The 16199-nt window shown below is 44.2% G+C and overlaps 1 protein-coding gene across 14 annotated transcripts in view; it reads left to right on the top strand.

The window, feature by feature from the left end:
• PTPRF (protein tyrosine phosphatase receptor type F) overlaps window positions 1-16199 on the top strand; it is a 392629-nt gene that overhangs the window by 283635 nt on the left and 92795 nt on the right. For all 14 annotated transcript variants that reach the window (XM_037403550.1, XM_037403535.1, XM_037403536.1 and 11 more), the window contains one exon: window positions 15771-15881. In XM_037403550.1, the coding sequence (XP_037259447.1) occupies window positions 15771-15881 (111 nt within the window). The remainder of the gene's footprint in view (window positions 1-15770; window positions 15882-16199) is intronic.

Here is a 16199-nt window from a genome sequence, read left to right as displayed (position 1 = left end):
TCTGCTTTCTATTGAGATCTTTATCACTCTTGCTGTGTGGCACTACAAGAATAAAGAAAAATCTAAGAAGCACCAGTTCTATGGATTTCAAAGGAAAGTGGACACAGTTTTGCAATATACCATTTCTTTTTGATTTTTTTTGTTTGATAAGCCAAATACTAGCTTTTTGAAATACAGGCGGTTAGTTCTTGTGGGTGGCTAAGAATGCACTCCTTTTAGCAAGCAGCTCTTGTTTTTCTGCTGCACTGTTCGGTCTCCTGAGACTGTAAGGCCCATTAGAGAATTAAAGAAAATAAAACGTTGCTTTATTCACTGATGAAGTGCAGATCCCCAGCGTGAATTGAGTGGCTATTTAACAATGCACAGCAGCTTTAGTCTGGGGGGAAAAGCCCACAGTACCCTACATGAAGTACAGAAGGGAACAGATCTGGAACAACTTCGCTCTAGAAGGGTCTTACACTTAAATAAGAGGCAGACTGCCTTGCCTGGCCACAGTGTATCTCTGGGCACTCAAAAGCCATTTGTTATGAGTGCTGCTGCCAGGACAACACCATCTTCCTCCTAGCAAGGTGAACATCTTGACACATTTCCCCATAGTAGGAGCCCTCTGCATAAATCTGGTGATGCTTGGGTGATAAGAAGTAGGCTTCTGCTTGGGGGAGTGGGTAATGAGACATCACTCTCATCAAAAATAGAACCCAGCCTGACACTCCTGATCCCACCTTGATGTAGCACTGAGCGCTAATTATACTAATGCATTTATAGCTTATGAAATTTCCCAGTGACCTTTAGCTTATCTCCCCCACAACATGGTTTAATCTTGATCTGTTTGTGCTGAAAGAAAATATCACACTTGTTAATTATTCTGAGAAGCTTTAGGAAGCAGCAGTAGGAAAGTGCACATGGATGTGTTTCACTTCATAGCTGACTGAATCAGCCTCAGAAATTGCCATAAATGAGCAGCAAGGCAGCTCCTGATGCACTTGCTGTATGTTCTCCAGCTTCCTTCTCACAGGCACTTGGCTGCCTCTCTACCAGCTGCTTCACAAGTTTAGTGAGATAGAAAGTTTAAAAACAAATAGTAAACCCTGTCACTGTGTCCAAGTTTTGCTTCGTATTCGCTGTTCTTGATCAACATCTCAATTGAATATTTCACCTGGGATTCAAACTCCAGAGCTGGCTGCCTGCTGAAGACATGGTAATTACCAAGGGAGGTGTCTGTCAAGGGAACCTTTTAGAAATCAATGAGCAGTGCACACCTCCTCAGACTCACAAAAGAAACTGATTAGCTCTCTAATGTAGTAAGGGAGGTTTCCACAGTTCAATGCAAGAGACTTCCAAATATGAGTGAAGCTTTATCTTCAGGGACCTGGTGATATGATGCCAAGATTCACCAAGGCTCTGCTCCACCCTGGCATAAGCAGGGAGCAAGTTTACCACTTCTCATGGGCCAGAGATCCAACCCCTGCTTGTACTTGAGGCTTTTCCCTATACTTCTAGTTGAAGTAAAGTAGGGCCTGTACTTCGAAGTGTCTGAGTCCTGCTTACTGACTGCAGTCACCCTCTGTGATGGGTTGGGCAGCGTCTGATTCATTCTGCAAGGTGCTAATTGAGCTCTCCAGCAGTACACCATAGTGGGGCAGAGTTGTTTTTCAAAGAAAAGAGTATTTAAATAGATACCTCATTATATGGGAGAGTTTAATAGTTTGCAAAGTCTCTGCTCCATTAAGATCATATCTTACAGCCAGCCTGGCATATCTGCATGAATGTCAGTTTATACTATCTCAGTCTAAATATATGCTCATTTAATTTCACTTAATTAAAACCCAATAAAAGCTAGACAGATGTAATATAGTTAAAATAGCTACAGCATGGTGTGAGCCCAATATTGCATATATAGAGTGTCCGACCTTCAATGAGTACATATAATATTATTATTCAGATATACTAAATATAGGTCATAAGGGTCAAAGCAGCTTCGGAGTCTGACTTGGAGTGGGTTGAGGGATGATTTCAGACTCCTAGTGTGGAATAAATAGTTAGAGGTTAAGAAGCAGCATGTTTGGGAAAGGTGCTCTCTTCTGACACTCACAGTTATGTGGGCTGGCGGTGCTCTGGGGCCTTCAGGTGGGTGTTTGAACTTGCATGCAGTCAGATCGTGTGCCCAGGGGGGCTCTGAACATCAGTTTCTAGAGGTCTGTTCATCTTCTGTCAAGATACTGAAGAGTTTGTGGTTTAAAGACAACGAAGCTGTCATCCTAGGCTCTTTTAACCCCAGAGGACTGGTGTCTTTGTCAGGAGCAAATACACAATTTATAAAGGTGCCGTGTATCCTACTGTCCCTCATTTACTAATTACATCTATATGTGTGTACATGCATTTTTCTCATTAAACCTTCTGACAATTAGCATGAGTTAATACATTTAGAGGGCTTTTCCCCCTTTTCTCCTGAATACATAGATCTTTCCTCCCAAGTAATGCTTAATTCTTTTTTAGGTCCAGCTCTTGGGTAGTTTTGTTAGTAGGTGTTGGGCTAATTGCTGTAGAGTTGAGAACACAAATAAATACAAGTTTTCATCTCCATTATCACAGATCAAGGCAAAAGCAAGGTCTCTGACTCATGCTTGTTGTAGCCCTTGTTCATCTTGCTAGTACTTCCCATCTCTTGTGGAGAGGCTGCTTTTCTGCAAATGCAGTGACTCAGGACAACTTCTTGTTCTCCCCCAGGGTGCAAGTCATTGCCTCACAGCTGACACCAGATCTAAGGCCAGCTTTGGGCTGGGAAGCTTCCCCAGCATGATAACTTGTTTAAAACCTGTTCCGCTGAACTGATTTAAAACTGTCCAGACATTGTAGTATTACAGGTGATGTGCATATGAGTTCTAGCAGCAAGGGTCAGTGCTACACCTCTAACCAGGTGTTAAAATCAGTTGATCATGTGGCAGAAACTCTCAATACAGATCAGATTGTGCTGGTGCTTCACAGTTCTTTTGTAAAGATTCTTGGATCTTCAAGCTCCTGAAGACTTCAGAGCAACTCCGATTGTATTCATACTCTCAAAGCTCTTGAATTCTTCCAGTGAGTTTCATAGTTAAAGAATTCTCTTTCACTTTACTCTTCAGAAAACTCAGGAACAAAATGTCAAATTGGAATAAATAACTGTTCTGAATGTTAACATACAGTTATCTTTGCCATGTAAGGAAACTTCAGAAATTCAGGGAGTATTGTCATCTTTCATCTAATAAAGAACTTGGTCTTAAAACAAGGATCGTTCTTTTCTAATCACCATCAATTAACTGAGTTACAGAACCATGCCCTACACCCTAGTGTGGCTTTCAGGCAACTAACTGCAAGTGAAGTATTGGAGAGGGCTCTGCAGCTGATTTCAGTCACTCTGTGGAAAAGTGTAGGTGCCTCTAACAAAGAAGCAATAGGAGCCAGCTCACCACATCATCTTGCTGCATTTATGCTTCTCAGAGTTACCAGCAAGCATTTTCATTTTAGTCTTGATCCTATAGGTAGAAGCACTGCTTATTTGGAAACAAAAGGAATACCCAACATACACAGAACAAATTTGCAAAAAGAAGTGGTGCCTGTCCTAGTGAAATGGCAGTGCTGGCTATATCCTGCTTCACTGATAATAACCAGCAGTCAGTACTCGGTGGAAGACATTCAGGTCCTTGGAAGAAACACCTCTGAGTGCAGGCATCAGATGGGTATCAACTTGGGACAAGATGTTTAAGGATAGCCCAAAAGAATGAGGATTAGGGACTATTACCCAGAAGGGTGAGAAAACCCACATGAGGATAGGTCCTGTCTCAGAAAGGACTGACTGGGCAAGGATCGAAATTTTGTGCCCTGGAAGAACCTGTACTGCACATCTGGGTCTTGCTGTGTGAGGCACACGCAGCAGTGATGGTCCACGCAGACTGCCTACTGCAATCTTTTCTGTAGTACTTTGATTTCTGAAGATAGTTTCCCCGAAAACTGTGTTAGGAAGTAGCCAACTCAGTGTTGCACTGCCCTAGTGCCCAGTTGCAGCCAGCAAGAGCCTTGGCTTCTCTGTTTGATGTTGCTTTGGAGTGATTTTTTTGGTGGTTTAGGTTCCTACAAGAAAATGGTGTGTTGATAAGTTTGGGGTGAGTTTGTGTCAAGAGAGTGAAAGTCCCTTCTCCAACAGACCCTCTCCTCCACGCTGGGAAATACTGAGGCACATAATCCCATGGGGTTTTCCAGTGTATTATCCTATGTTTTGCCTTGCTTTGGGTGACTGGCTGTGTGCTTTCGGTACACAGAGGATGTCAGGGTTGGCGTTCATTCCTGACTGAAGTGAATGTAGGGGATGTTATTCAGTGACTATTATCATGAAGGGGAAATAAACTCTCCTTCCTTGTAAGTGTTTCAAACCTTTCAAACACAAGGAATTGGGTTTGAAGTTTGATCTTGAGGTGCCCTTTAATAAAGCGGCCTGGTAATCACAGGGCACAGCTTGGCTTAATAACCATTCAAGTGATGGCACCTCCATCACTTGATGGGCTCTTTCATGTTGGCACGTTGTGGTCTTTGTGCTTTGATTTGGTCCCTTTGAGAGACACCCTAAAAGGACAACAGCCAGAGACGCATTGTCATATGATGTGAAGGGCAAATGGAAACTTTTATTCCTTCTGGATGAGGAAATTTGGGGTCCAACAGAAAAGCCTTGTGCACTCGCCGTAGTAGTGTCCTCTGAGTGAAGAGTGAATGTCTTAACTTTGCAAAGGTGAGAGAGACCCAGAACAAACACCGTGCTAAATACAGCAAGCCTGTGCTGCTCCCACAAGGGTTGGCTTACATTTAGAGGCCAGGAGGTTTGGGATTTAATGCAGGAAAAAATGAGCTGGTCACACTTACGTTTTAGGGAATCTGCTTCAAGTATGCAGTCACTCCTAGAGCTCTGTGTAGACAATTGTGTATTAGAGAAAGGGTTTAACCTCTACAGGGAGTAGATTTAAAGATTTGCTGCAAATCTTTTCAGTTCTAGGGCAGAACAACAAACCCTATTTCAGCCAGATGAGAGAGAAGGAAGTCCTGTCTCCTGCCCCGTAGGCTTGTGCTCAGAGTCATTGCACCATTCCCATGGGAAGTGACACACTGTGGTGATGCTTTTCTTAACTCTGAGAATTGTGGAAGGGGACAGGGGAAGAGGGGGGATGGGAGGAGGGAGGCCCTAGACCAAACAGAACAAAAATACCACTTGGCAAACTTTCCAAACAGGCTAAAAGAAATAACCCTGTCTTCCATGGCTGTGCTATTCCATGCGAGTATCTCTGGGTGTAACTGTTCTGTCTAGGGTAGCGGTAGTTACTAACATAGATAAATAAGCAGCAGATTTATTATTGCAAGAGAGAGATTACCCACAACTTCAGTCACTGCAAGATCTTTCCTGATGCTTCCGTCATCTGTGGATATAAAGTGTCAGAAAATGTAACCAGACATAAAGTTAAAATGGGTTAATGTCATCTTGGCAGAGGAAAATGCTAAAATGAGTAGTTTGAATTGCTGCTTTTGCTTAGAGAAAGGACTCTGCCTAAAGGAAGGGTAGTTAGTGGGGAAAAAAAGGTATAAATATTGTAATTACTTTTTAAGAGGCAAGTTAAACATGCTTAAAATATGCCTTCTTTGTATTTACAGAAATTCTTTTCTGTCTTTCTTTCCCATTGGGTGATCATTGTTGTGGATAATGGAATGAGCTGTAAATCTGAGATACACGACACTCTTGTATGCATACTGGTATTTATTAATCAATACACTGAACATGATTTGGCACACTGTGTCCTGTTTAACCCTGTTTTTCTGTCTGTTTAAACTCCTCAGTTTTCTTTGGTAAGTGCTTGGTATTCAGATCCTACAAATCTGCATAAAACCAACACATACCATGGACTGCCTACAGATTTGATCTGCATGAATCTCTCCCTTATACTAACAGCCTTCATGTGTGCAAAATAAGACCAAGGGGACAAAAGTGGGAATTAAAAGGGTTCCCTGCCAATTTGCCAAGCTGGAGTATCTGCCCTTTAATCATGCTTCATTATTGATTGTACACTGAACTCAAGACACTGACCAGTGGATCCTCCACTTGCTAAACACACTGACCTCATAAAACAAACCCTGACAGATCACTGCAACAGGATAACTTAACCTCACTCCCAAAGAAGCCCTCCTTATAAGATACTCTTCATTGTAGCATGTAAAATTATCTCCAGTGCCTTATAAAGAGGGTAGGGATTCCTTTCTCCAGCTAACATCCAAATCAGGCAGGAACAGCAGAGGTCTGGCCAGCATGCCATTGTTACATTACCAGAAACTACCTCATTTCAAAGTATTTCTGTATGGAAAGCTAATTCTGCATGACACCGTGTTTTTTTTGCCAGAGGGAACCTGATGCAAGGGTTATGTGAATGCAGAGAATGGCTCAAAACTGATTTGTTACACTCTCCCCTTAGTTTAATTTCTTTAAGTGAGCAGATTTTGTCCCACTGGTCATTCTAACCTCAAAGCAAAACTGCACCTAGTGCCCGCAACCATGTGCTTTCCACCCCTCCTGCCCAGCACACTCACGGTCACACAGCCCCCAGGACACCCCCTCCTTGTTCTGTATGAGGAATGAAGGGGCACTGCATCATCTTCCCAACGCTCCCTCCATCTCAACTGCTTGAACAGTGGTGTGGATGAATGCAAGTGGTGAGGCCAGCCAGCAATGCCACCTCAGCAGCTTAGTTTGGCCCCAGTTCATAAGGGTGGTGGCTTTAATGGCAAGATGCAGGGTTGGATGCTGCAGTCCTGGAAGCAGTGAGCTTTACTAACCTCCTGAGAGTGTCACTCTGACTTTTATTGCACATCAGTTTCTTTTTGTTTATTCCTGTCGCGCTAATACAAATTCTAGCTTTAAAAAAAACTTTCTGCTTTTTAGTTATAATTTCCTTTCCTCTTTGTACTAATGCTTCTCTCTAATCTTATTTGCATTCAAATTACCTCACCAGGTGGTACACCGATCAGAGGTAAGAATGCTGAAATGTGCCTCCAGTTGTCACGTCACTCCATCTCCTGTCTGCCTTGTCCCTTCTCCTCTGGTGTTTCTCATCTCCAGCTTTTACTCTCAGCCCTAACTCTGCCAGCGCTCTCGCTCATTTGCACTCTCCCACTAGTGTGTTTTTTTTGGTTGGTTTCTAGCGTGATTTCTTGTAGACTCATCCATTGCGATTTTGCACTGTTGAAAGGGGGTTATTCAACGGAAAGTTTGCAAACTGGAAAATGGGCCCTGGCCTTTCCGCCACAGGAGGGTTGACATCTCCTGCAGCTCCTGCAAGTCTCTGAACTTCCCACAGAGTTGTGGCCTCTAAGGTTTTGTGTCTAGGTGGTTTTAGATGGATTGCTTTGGTGTAAGTGTAAGGAGGTAACATTTTCACAAGAGAACAGTCACGTTCTTCACTGCTGCTGCTGCTGGTCATGAAACCCCAATCAGAGGGAGATAAATTCTTGAAAGTTTGAGCAAATCTGGCTCTGGAATAAGGAGCACATTTGTTTGCATTCTTCATGTTTGCCTTTCAAGTGTGCTGACCCTCTAACGTGGCAACAGAGTGGTAAACCACTGCCCCAGACTCCCCTTCCTGAGCCAGTCATGCTGATGTTGCTTTGCAGTGCAAAGATTTGTTTTAAATAGATGAATAAGAAGTACATCTGGCTACTTTAAGCCTTCATTAATTAAACCCACCCTTGGTTTGACAGCCCAGTGTGCACAGTCCCGGGCTACTTTTCACAGCCTGTATGCACTAGTAATGACTTTCCAATTGGAGTGTTGTCTTTTCTAGCCTAAACACTCAAAGCTGTCTCTTTAGATTAACTTTAGCATGTTATTCAGTGTTACATGCTAAGGCCATTCTGAATTCTCTTGTGATTTTGATTACCCCTGTTGACTGACCCCTGGATTTCTCGACGGAATGACTACCACCTACAAATCAACACGACCTTGTTCGTGCAGTTTTCCCCCTTCTCTCCTTTCCTCCCCCTTTTCCCTGAATCACTGCTGGAAGTTAATAATCTGACTCTTTGGAACTGGTTCTGTTGCTGGGGGTTAATGTTTTCAGCTCCTGTTAAGTGATTTTAGAGTAAATGTGAATTGCCGTTTGACGCGTATTTTCATTAAGTTGCCTCTGTAGCAAATCTGGGTCAGGGAAAAAGACTGCAAACTTTATTTCGATATGAATGGGCTTAGATATCTGTCATTCCTCCCTTTGGAACACTGGAGATTGACAGCTGTGATGTTACAAGCTCCTTAAACTATTTCTTCATCTCCTATTTCTACTGCAAATCCTAAAATGAAATGACAGATTGAATGCTAACTAGCCGAGTGCTCTGAGCTCCCAGCCATGCACGCTGAGTGCGCAGCCATCCCAGGACCTCCCTGCGCGCCCACCCTAGCTGATGACATTAGTGACTCAGCACCAGAACCACGTGGATGCTCCATACGTCCTGCTTGGGAACTGAACGCATCTCTGTGAAAACAACCATCCATCTCATAAAACATAAGTTCCCCGCACCCCCACCCCTCCTTCCCACCCCTGTTTGAGTCCTGATGAGGTATTTTAAGAATGTTCTTGACATTATTTAAAATATGTGTCCTGTTTGAATGTCAAAGATGACATTTCTGTGAGAGCAAACTGAAGCCACGTGCTGCTCTCTGGCTTCTCCCAGAGGATTTCTGTCAGCCTCTAATGCCTTTTATTTAAAATGGAGGTCATTGAATTTCTAAAGATAATGACAGATTAGATGAAAGTGCTTTTATGATGGTGAGGTTGTGTCCATGTAGAAGTGACTGTTCTGCCATGTTCTATACCCAGCTGCACTCTTGTTCCTCATTAAGGTAAGTTTGATGCTTTGGAATCCATTAATTCGGTCTGAAAGGAAGGGTGAACTAATGACCCTTAACAAACACTTTTGGTAATAAAGTTGTGGGGGGAAGGGGTGGCTTTGGTTTGATTTAATTGTTGCTGTGACTGTGTTGCTAGGAGTTGTGTGTCTGGAGTACTTGAGAGGTTCGAGCATTACCCAGAGCAGCAGAGAACCCACTCACAGGGAGCAGTGTGTGGTTAGTGAGAGGATAGGCTGAGAAATTCTACCATGCACCCCTCCGGAGAGGATGAGATTTTTCTCTCTAAATGCCTCATTTGACCTTACCCTCATACACTTGGTCCTTTCTGTCCAAGACATCTCTGGCTTCCCTGAAATGGGAGGAGCTCCCATATATAATTCAGGATCTCCATTTGCAGCTTCACTCTTTACCGCTCTGGGACTGCCCCAGGTAGTAATTTAATCTTGAAATCCCTATTTGTTCATCAGGAAGACATGGAGCTGGCAGATGCCCACCAGGTTAGGCAATAGCTAGTTTCTTAAGGTGACCCACAGATAGTATCAGCGAATCCATGTTTGAGCAAGTTCTGCCCCATTTTTGTTTTCAAAGTAGAATATAAGATGTTCATTTCCAGCATTTCTCTGGAGTTGAACTCACTCAAACTTTTTGAAACCTAGCTGCATTTTCCTGCCCTGGACTGTAAAAGAAAGCAGGGCACAGTTGTTTCTGGTGGGTGCTGGACTGAACAGGCATTAGATTGGATACACATGAGGAGGTAAAGAAATACCATCATCTCAGGCATTATCCCTCTCCAGTCAGATTTATTTGTTACTTTTCTGTCACCACAGGAAATATCTGAGGTTCCTAAACATAAGAGTATTGCTTCCCTGCAGACGTCAGCATAGCAGAGGTCTGTCTGAATTAACTTTAGATCAGCTCACTTGGGTGTCAGAAGCTGTCTGGGAAGCCAGGTAAACACCCGCACCAACTTCTGTATAGCTGCAGCTAAACCTTTTCCAGTCCCAAGCAAGCTGGTTTAAATATAGCTCCAGTATTTCGATGCTGTTCTGCGAGCTGGAGCATAAAGCTATCCAAAGAGATTAGAGAAAGCTCAAAGAATTTTGCTGTCTCTTTTTGAGCACGTGTTTGTACATTTGATTGCACTTTGTATATGATAGGATTTTTTTCATGTTTCTTGAGCTTTTCCAGTCAGAAAAAAAAAAGCAAAAGGAAAACAATTTAAAAATGAGAAGATAACGCTTGCAGGAGCAGACAGTGTCGGGGGGAGGTTGGGTGGGGTAGTGCCTGGAAATGTTTGTAATGCCATGTTTCTTACTGTCGGGATTCAGATTGACTCATGTCCCTTTAGAAGCACACAGGCGTTACTGCGTATTTGACAGTGCTGTAGTTTTGCTTCTGATGCAGAGTCCCCCGAGATTTTCTGTACCTGCTGGTGAAAGATCAGAGCATCCTGAAACTCCGCTAAGAGGAGATCTTGTGCTGCCGAGCACGTCGGGTCTCCTCTACTCCCTCTCTGACTGAGTCTGACTCGGTGGCAGCAGTTGGGAGCTATCAGGAGCTGCCTCTGGTGCACAGGAGAGTGATTCCTCCGCAGCACTGCCATCCAGAACACGCCCCTTGCATGCCCGTCACCAGCCTCTCAGGCATCATAACCGTAATGAACACTAACAATGAAAATATATCTGTAGTTATCTTGTTTTGCATAATTGGCAGTGATGATGGCTGGTGGAGGCTAGGTGCAATCCTCTGTAGCAGCTGGGAGATGCTGCTGTTATAAATTACAAAAAATAGTGAAGATGAGAAATGCTTATTTTCATTATTAGGGACTCTTGCATGATTTTGGTGTCTTTCAGTTTTTCACAGCTCCCACAGCAAGTGTTGGTTATCTCAGGCAGCAGCCAGGGTGTCAGAGTCCAACTCGGTCATTGTCAGGGCTTCACCATGTCTCTTTCTCCACCATATTCATATTTACGGGTCCGTGTTGGGTCTGGGCTTGCCTCTGGCCCTGCTCCCTGGATTTTATTAGGAAAATTCACTTTCTCTGTGAGGGAATTTTTTAGCAGAAGGGGGATTGGGACCCACACCTGAGCACTGGCTGAAAGGGTGGCCAAGAATACTGCTTCAGGAAAAGTCAGGTGGTGTTTCTGTGGAGGAAGCTGGTGGAAAGGAGGGGCTTGAGGTAGCCAGGTACTGTAGTGTGCAGGATGGGCAAAATTTCCTTCTTCCCTGGGAGGAATGGCCCTGGTCAGGTTCATTTATATCTGCATTGCACATCGTTTCCTTAAATGAGTGCTGTGACTGCAGACTGGTTCCTCTGACTTTTGGGTACTTACGGGAGCATTTCATTCCATGTCTAATTTTATAACCAGGGCAAAAGGTCAGTCCTCCTGCTCTGAACCAGAGGGACTGATGTTGTGAATACCCTGCTAGAGAAATGGAGCTGCTCCCACTGCTGGGGATGGAGCTTTGACCCAAACAGATAAAGAGGAGTGTCACCCAAAGAGCTGCTGTGTTTAGCTCAGTGCGGTGCTCTCTGGGAAAAAAGAGCACAAGCACTCGATGGGCTACGGAGCAGGATTTCAGAGAGATCAGTTTGTATGGCAGCTTGGAGCTTTTTACATTTGGCTTGTCACCTAGAGAAGAGAGTGACAAGCCCTCCGTGGCATAGCAGTACCCAGCACTGCCAAGAAGCAGCCCTTATCAGGATCTACCTTCCCCATGCTCTCTCTGTGCAGTACGCTTTATAAATGCTTCTTTTAACCACTGTCACTGCAACTAATGATTCTGCCTGAGCACAAATATATTTGAATAGATAAGTATCTTGGAGAGCTGCTAACAGGGCTGCTATCTGTGCCTGAGTTTAAAGAGCAAAAGAAAAAGCTAGGAGAGGAGGGAAGGGACTGACAAGGAGAGATCATCACAAAGTAAAGAAGCTGTAAGGGATGCTTGTCAGTCAGCAGGGCCAGCTCCTGCCCTCAACTCCAGAAAGCTCTGCCTTGTCACCATTCTGTGCTGGAGAGCAGCCAGGGGTTTTTCTCAGGAACTGTCAGCTCCCTGGTAAGCTGAGATGTGTTATCGAGAACAGATCTGAGCTGCAAGCAAGATTGACAGGACATCACAGCATGGTGAGGAGTGGCTGCCCCTCTTTTGCTGGAGCCCTGCTGTGGTTCAGGGTGCCTAGGAGGCAGTGGAGGTCGAGTGGTGCTCAGCGGGGAAAAGTTTTGCTCTGATGCACGTGTACTACTGCAGAGCCCCACAAGCTCCCAAACAAGCTGTTTGCTGCTCCTCTCCATACCCATAGGCATGTCCTGATGGTAGATGGTCCTCATGTGTCCAGTGAAACCACGCTGTCTGATTCCACATCAGGACTCAGCCATGCAAACGAGAACAAGGCACTAGAGCACCACAGGAGTCCATATGAGAAGTCTGCAGTAACATCCCATGTGAACAAGCCCTTGGCAACTTGTGCAACATAAATCCCAAATTAAATACTGAATCGGCCTTCCTAGCCCTGGTTTGCAGAGGTGCAGAAGATTGTAAGATGAGATGTTGACAGGGCTAGGAATAGAAATCGGGTCCTTTTCACTTCTCAAGGCAAAGAATTCACTGCACTTTTGAGGATCTGGATGCAGCTTCAGTGAACATCAGGGAGCAGAGCTACTCAGAACTCAGGCCTTTCTTTCCTGTAGCTCCTTATGTCCTGTCCAGCCTAGACTTGAACCCTCCAAGAGATGAAGCTGTTGTCTTTCTCTGGAATGACTACAATAGGGCCTGGAGCAATTTTATGCATCATTAGTTTTTCCCAAGGCTCAGATGCATTTGTGTCTGCAGGTTTCTGATCCCAGCAACATCTGAGCTTATCTTTATTCATGAATTTCTGTACCCTGAGATATCCGACACTTTTCTGTAACCATCACTTAGTTGTAGGTTATTCTTCAAGAAAACCCCTGTAGTACCACTGACTGCCGTCAGTTTACTATGATCCTTCCACTTTCTGCTGGCTGTCAACTGTAATGTGGGATCTATATGTTTGTCTAATGATGATTTATTGCAGTAACTGTTTTCTTTCTGGTTCAGTTGAGAGGTTTACATTAACTCCCTTCTGCTTTCTGGTTTCTCTCTTGCTTCTGACGCACCATAGTTTGAATAGCTGTGCCAACCCAGAAAAAAAAGAGGATTCCTTGCCCAATGTCCATGAGCAGCTTGCAGGCAGTTGCTGACACGTTACATGTTTATAGTATGATTCTCGAAATTGGTCTGTGTTGGCTGCAGAACTGACAGGCAATAACAGCATGTAATCTGAAACTCCCCTCCGCCTTAATTCTCTTCATCCTGTTATGTTTTCCTCTTCTCTCTCCAGCGCTGATGTTGAGATCCCTAGACGTAAAAAATAGTTTGACTAACTGACGTTTAAGAGGTGTGGTGATCACAAGTATAAAGGGTATAAGTACCAGTGATATATATTCAGTGGCTAAAAGGGGCATATAAGAATGTATGTGTTCATGGCAGAACTGTCTTAAGGATTTTACTTTTTTCTAGGCAGACGTCACTGCCTGTCACCTGAAGCTGGCTCAGCTTTCAGCCCAGCCGGCTGATGAGGGCTACAGGCTAGATCAGAGGTAGGGTCTTCCTTAGGGTGATGACATCCACTCTTTTGTGTTTGTTTTTTTTAAGTTTGAGTATGTTTTGCAGCAAAGAGCTTTTCCCAGCCAAACTTGATGCAAGCACTAAGAATGAACTCTGCAGCACATGCATGCCCACAGAGTAATGAGCAGAAATTAAGAAGCTAAAAATAAACGGTGAGTTCCAGGAAAATCATCCTGACAGAGAGCATAACCAGGCTGTGGCATCAGTTCCTTGAGGAAGTGGGTGAAAGACCTATCACTTGGCCATGTCAAATGGGATTGGACAGAACACAAGTACATTTACAACAGGGAGCATTCCTGCCCTAGCCCCCAGGGATGCACAAGATAACCTAATAGGTCTTTTCCATTTCTAGATTCTCTGATGCTTTGTGTCTTGTCAATGCTGGGAAGCTTCGTCCTGCTCCACTGCCTGTCATGCTGCTGTCTGCTTGAAGATGTTTTCCCAGACAGCATGTAGAAATTCAGCATTCTCCCTGAATTAAGCAGCAGTGGTCTATAGGCTTTGGCCCGTGGGTGTCCAGAAAGTGCCATGGCTAGGGAAAGCTGGCAGGTCCTTTTGTTACTAGGTGGAAAGACTTTTGCGAACAAGCTTTCTCTGTCTAGCTGAAGCCTCATTTCCAGCACTAATGCAACAATAGGGAGGGCTCTGTACATCATTTTTATTATATGGCAGAACCTGGGGAAGTTCATTTTTCCCCATGACATATAGACTTATGCTACAGTCTCAATTTATCCTTCTAAATAATGTAGGTGGCAGCGGTTGATTCACATTAGTTTTTCTTCTGTTCTGATGATACGAAAAACTGAGTTTGACCTCTGCAGCTTGAACCAGCAAGAGGGGAGAAGGCAATTTCACCAGCTATTCTCAGTGCCTCTCTCAGTGGTCGTTTTGAACCGTGGCAGGCAGAAATGAGTTCAAATCCTTAAAAGCAAAGGGGTTAATGTTTTCTTTTAGTTCAGTATATGGTTTGTGAGCAGAGTTCCCTTACACGCAATCCTAACCAGCAGAATCTGAGCACTTGGAGGAACTTTAAGAATTATTCCCACGTTGCTTGGGCACCAGCCGCTTCAGTGTCTGGGCAATGGCCATTTGCTCCTGCAGTGCCAGCTTGCTGTCATACACATCCCGCATCTTTCTTTCTTTGCATCTCCGTCTGTTAGTCTGCATATGGGGCCTGGTTAGAGCAGTTTAGGTGTGACCAATTTTGCAGTCATCTGTGCTAGGCAAGAAGCTGTAGAAAAGACCAGCCTCCCAGGCCAAGTGGCGCTGGGCACTGGTGGAATAATCTGAGCAGATGAGAAAAAACCACATTAGGCCAGCACTCACTTCCACATCATGAGTACCCTGTGTAAATTGCTACTCTGTGTGCTCAGACAATTACTGCGGTTATTTACATGCACCCCTCACGCATCTGACACTTTGGGGGTGGGATCAGATCATGTCCCAAGGAACCTGCAGTCTGGGCTAAGCAACTATTCCTGACCCAAAGCTGGAGGAGCAGGCACTGCTGGAACAAAGCGAGGGTGCCTTTCACATGCGCGCGGTGTGGCAAAATGCCTGTATTGCATTGATGTATATCTTTGATGTGTCAGACTGAGTTTCTAATCTTTTTTTGTCACATATCATGAAATCTGAAAGAACAAGGAGATCACTGACATGGAGGAAGCTGACGAAAAGCGAAGTGTTTTCTCAGAAGGGGTTGTCTATTGGAAGGAGGGGTGGTGAGGTGGGAGACGTGGGACTCTGCCAGTTTCTGCAGGAAGGTCGCAATTTGTTGAGCATTTGCTAGGCTTTGTATGCATCAGATAAGAAACAAACAGCTACAGTTAGTGTGCTTTGTGCTTGGCTGTTTTGATTAAAAGCTTATTAAATGTCCTTTTATTCAACAGGAGTTCCATACAAAGCTGTAATTAATATGTGTGTATGTGTATGTTTTTTTCCGTTATTGAAGCAATGAGTATAAGTGGTTGGGGTGGTTCATAAATGGTTCCCTGTACATTAAAAAAATAACAATAATCTATTTCACAAGCTTCTAACAGCAGACTGGGTACCTTTTGGCTGCATGCTGGTACCCTGTGGGTCCAGGGAACATCACAATATACTTATCCAGGAAGATATAAAAGCATGGGACATGGCCTTCCTTTTCTGAGGCTGGCTGTTCAGTTACCAGATTTGCCGTAACCTGAATTGTCTCTGTCCTCTTGTTTGTATACAGGAGCTCTACAAATAGAGAACAGTGAGGAGTCAGACCAAGGCAAATACGAATGTGTTGCAACCAACAGCGCAGGAACCCGCTACTCTGCCCCAGCTAACCTTTACGTTCGAGGTAAGAGCAGCTTCCACCCAAGTAGGTCACTCTCCTCCTGCCCAAAAGGCTCCATGGCTTTCAGTGACGGGGTATGTTACCTGTCTTAGTGCCTTGATCACACTTTGTGGATTGTGTGATGTGGCCTTTGCTCAAAAAACAGCGAGTTGAGTTCAATATGTCTTTGATCCACATCGGGTTTGACTCACGTTTCTGGAAATCTGTTTTTACTGTTTATATGGTGTTACATAAAGTGCTGAAATATGGGCAGAATTGGAATTCCTTTCGTCCTTGAACTCCTTAACTTTGTGTCATAGCTATTTGAACTGGGATCGAGGG

The sequence above is a fragment of the Falco rusticolus genome, chromosome 11 (genome assembly GCF_015220075.1).
Source record: "Falco rusticolus isolate bFalRus1 chromosome 11, bFalRus1.pri, whole genome shotgun sequence".
NCBI lineage: Eukaryota > Metazoa > Chordata > Aves > Falconiformes > Falconidae > Falco > Falco rusticolus.
This window is presented reverse-complemented; position numbering and strand designations above follow the sequence as displayed.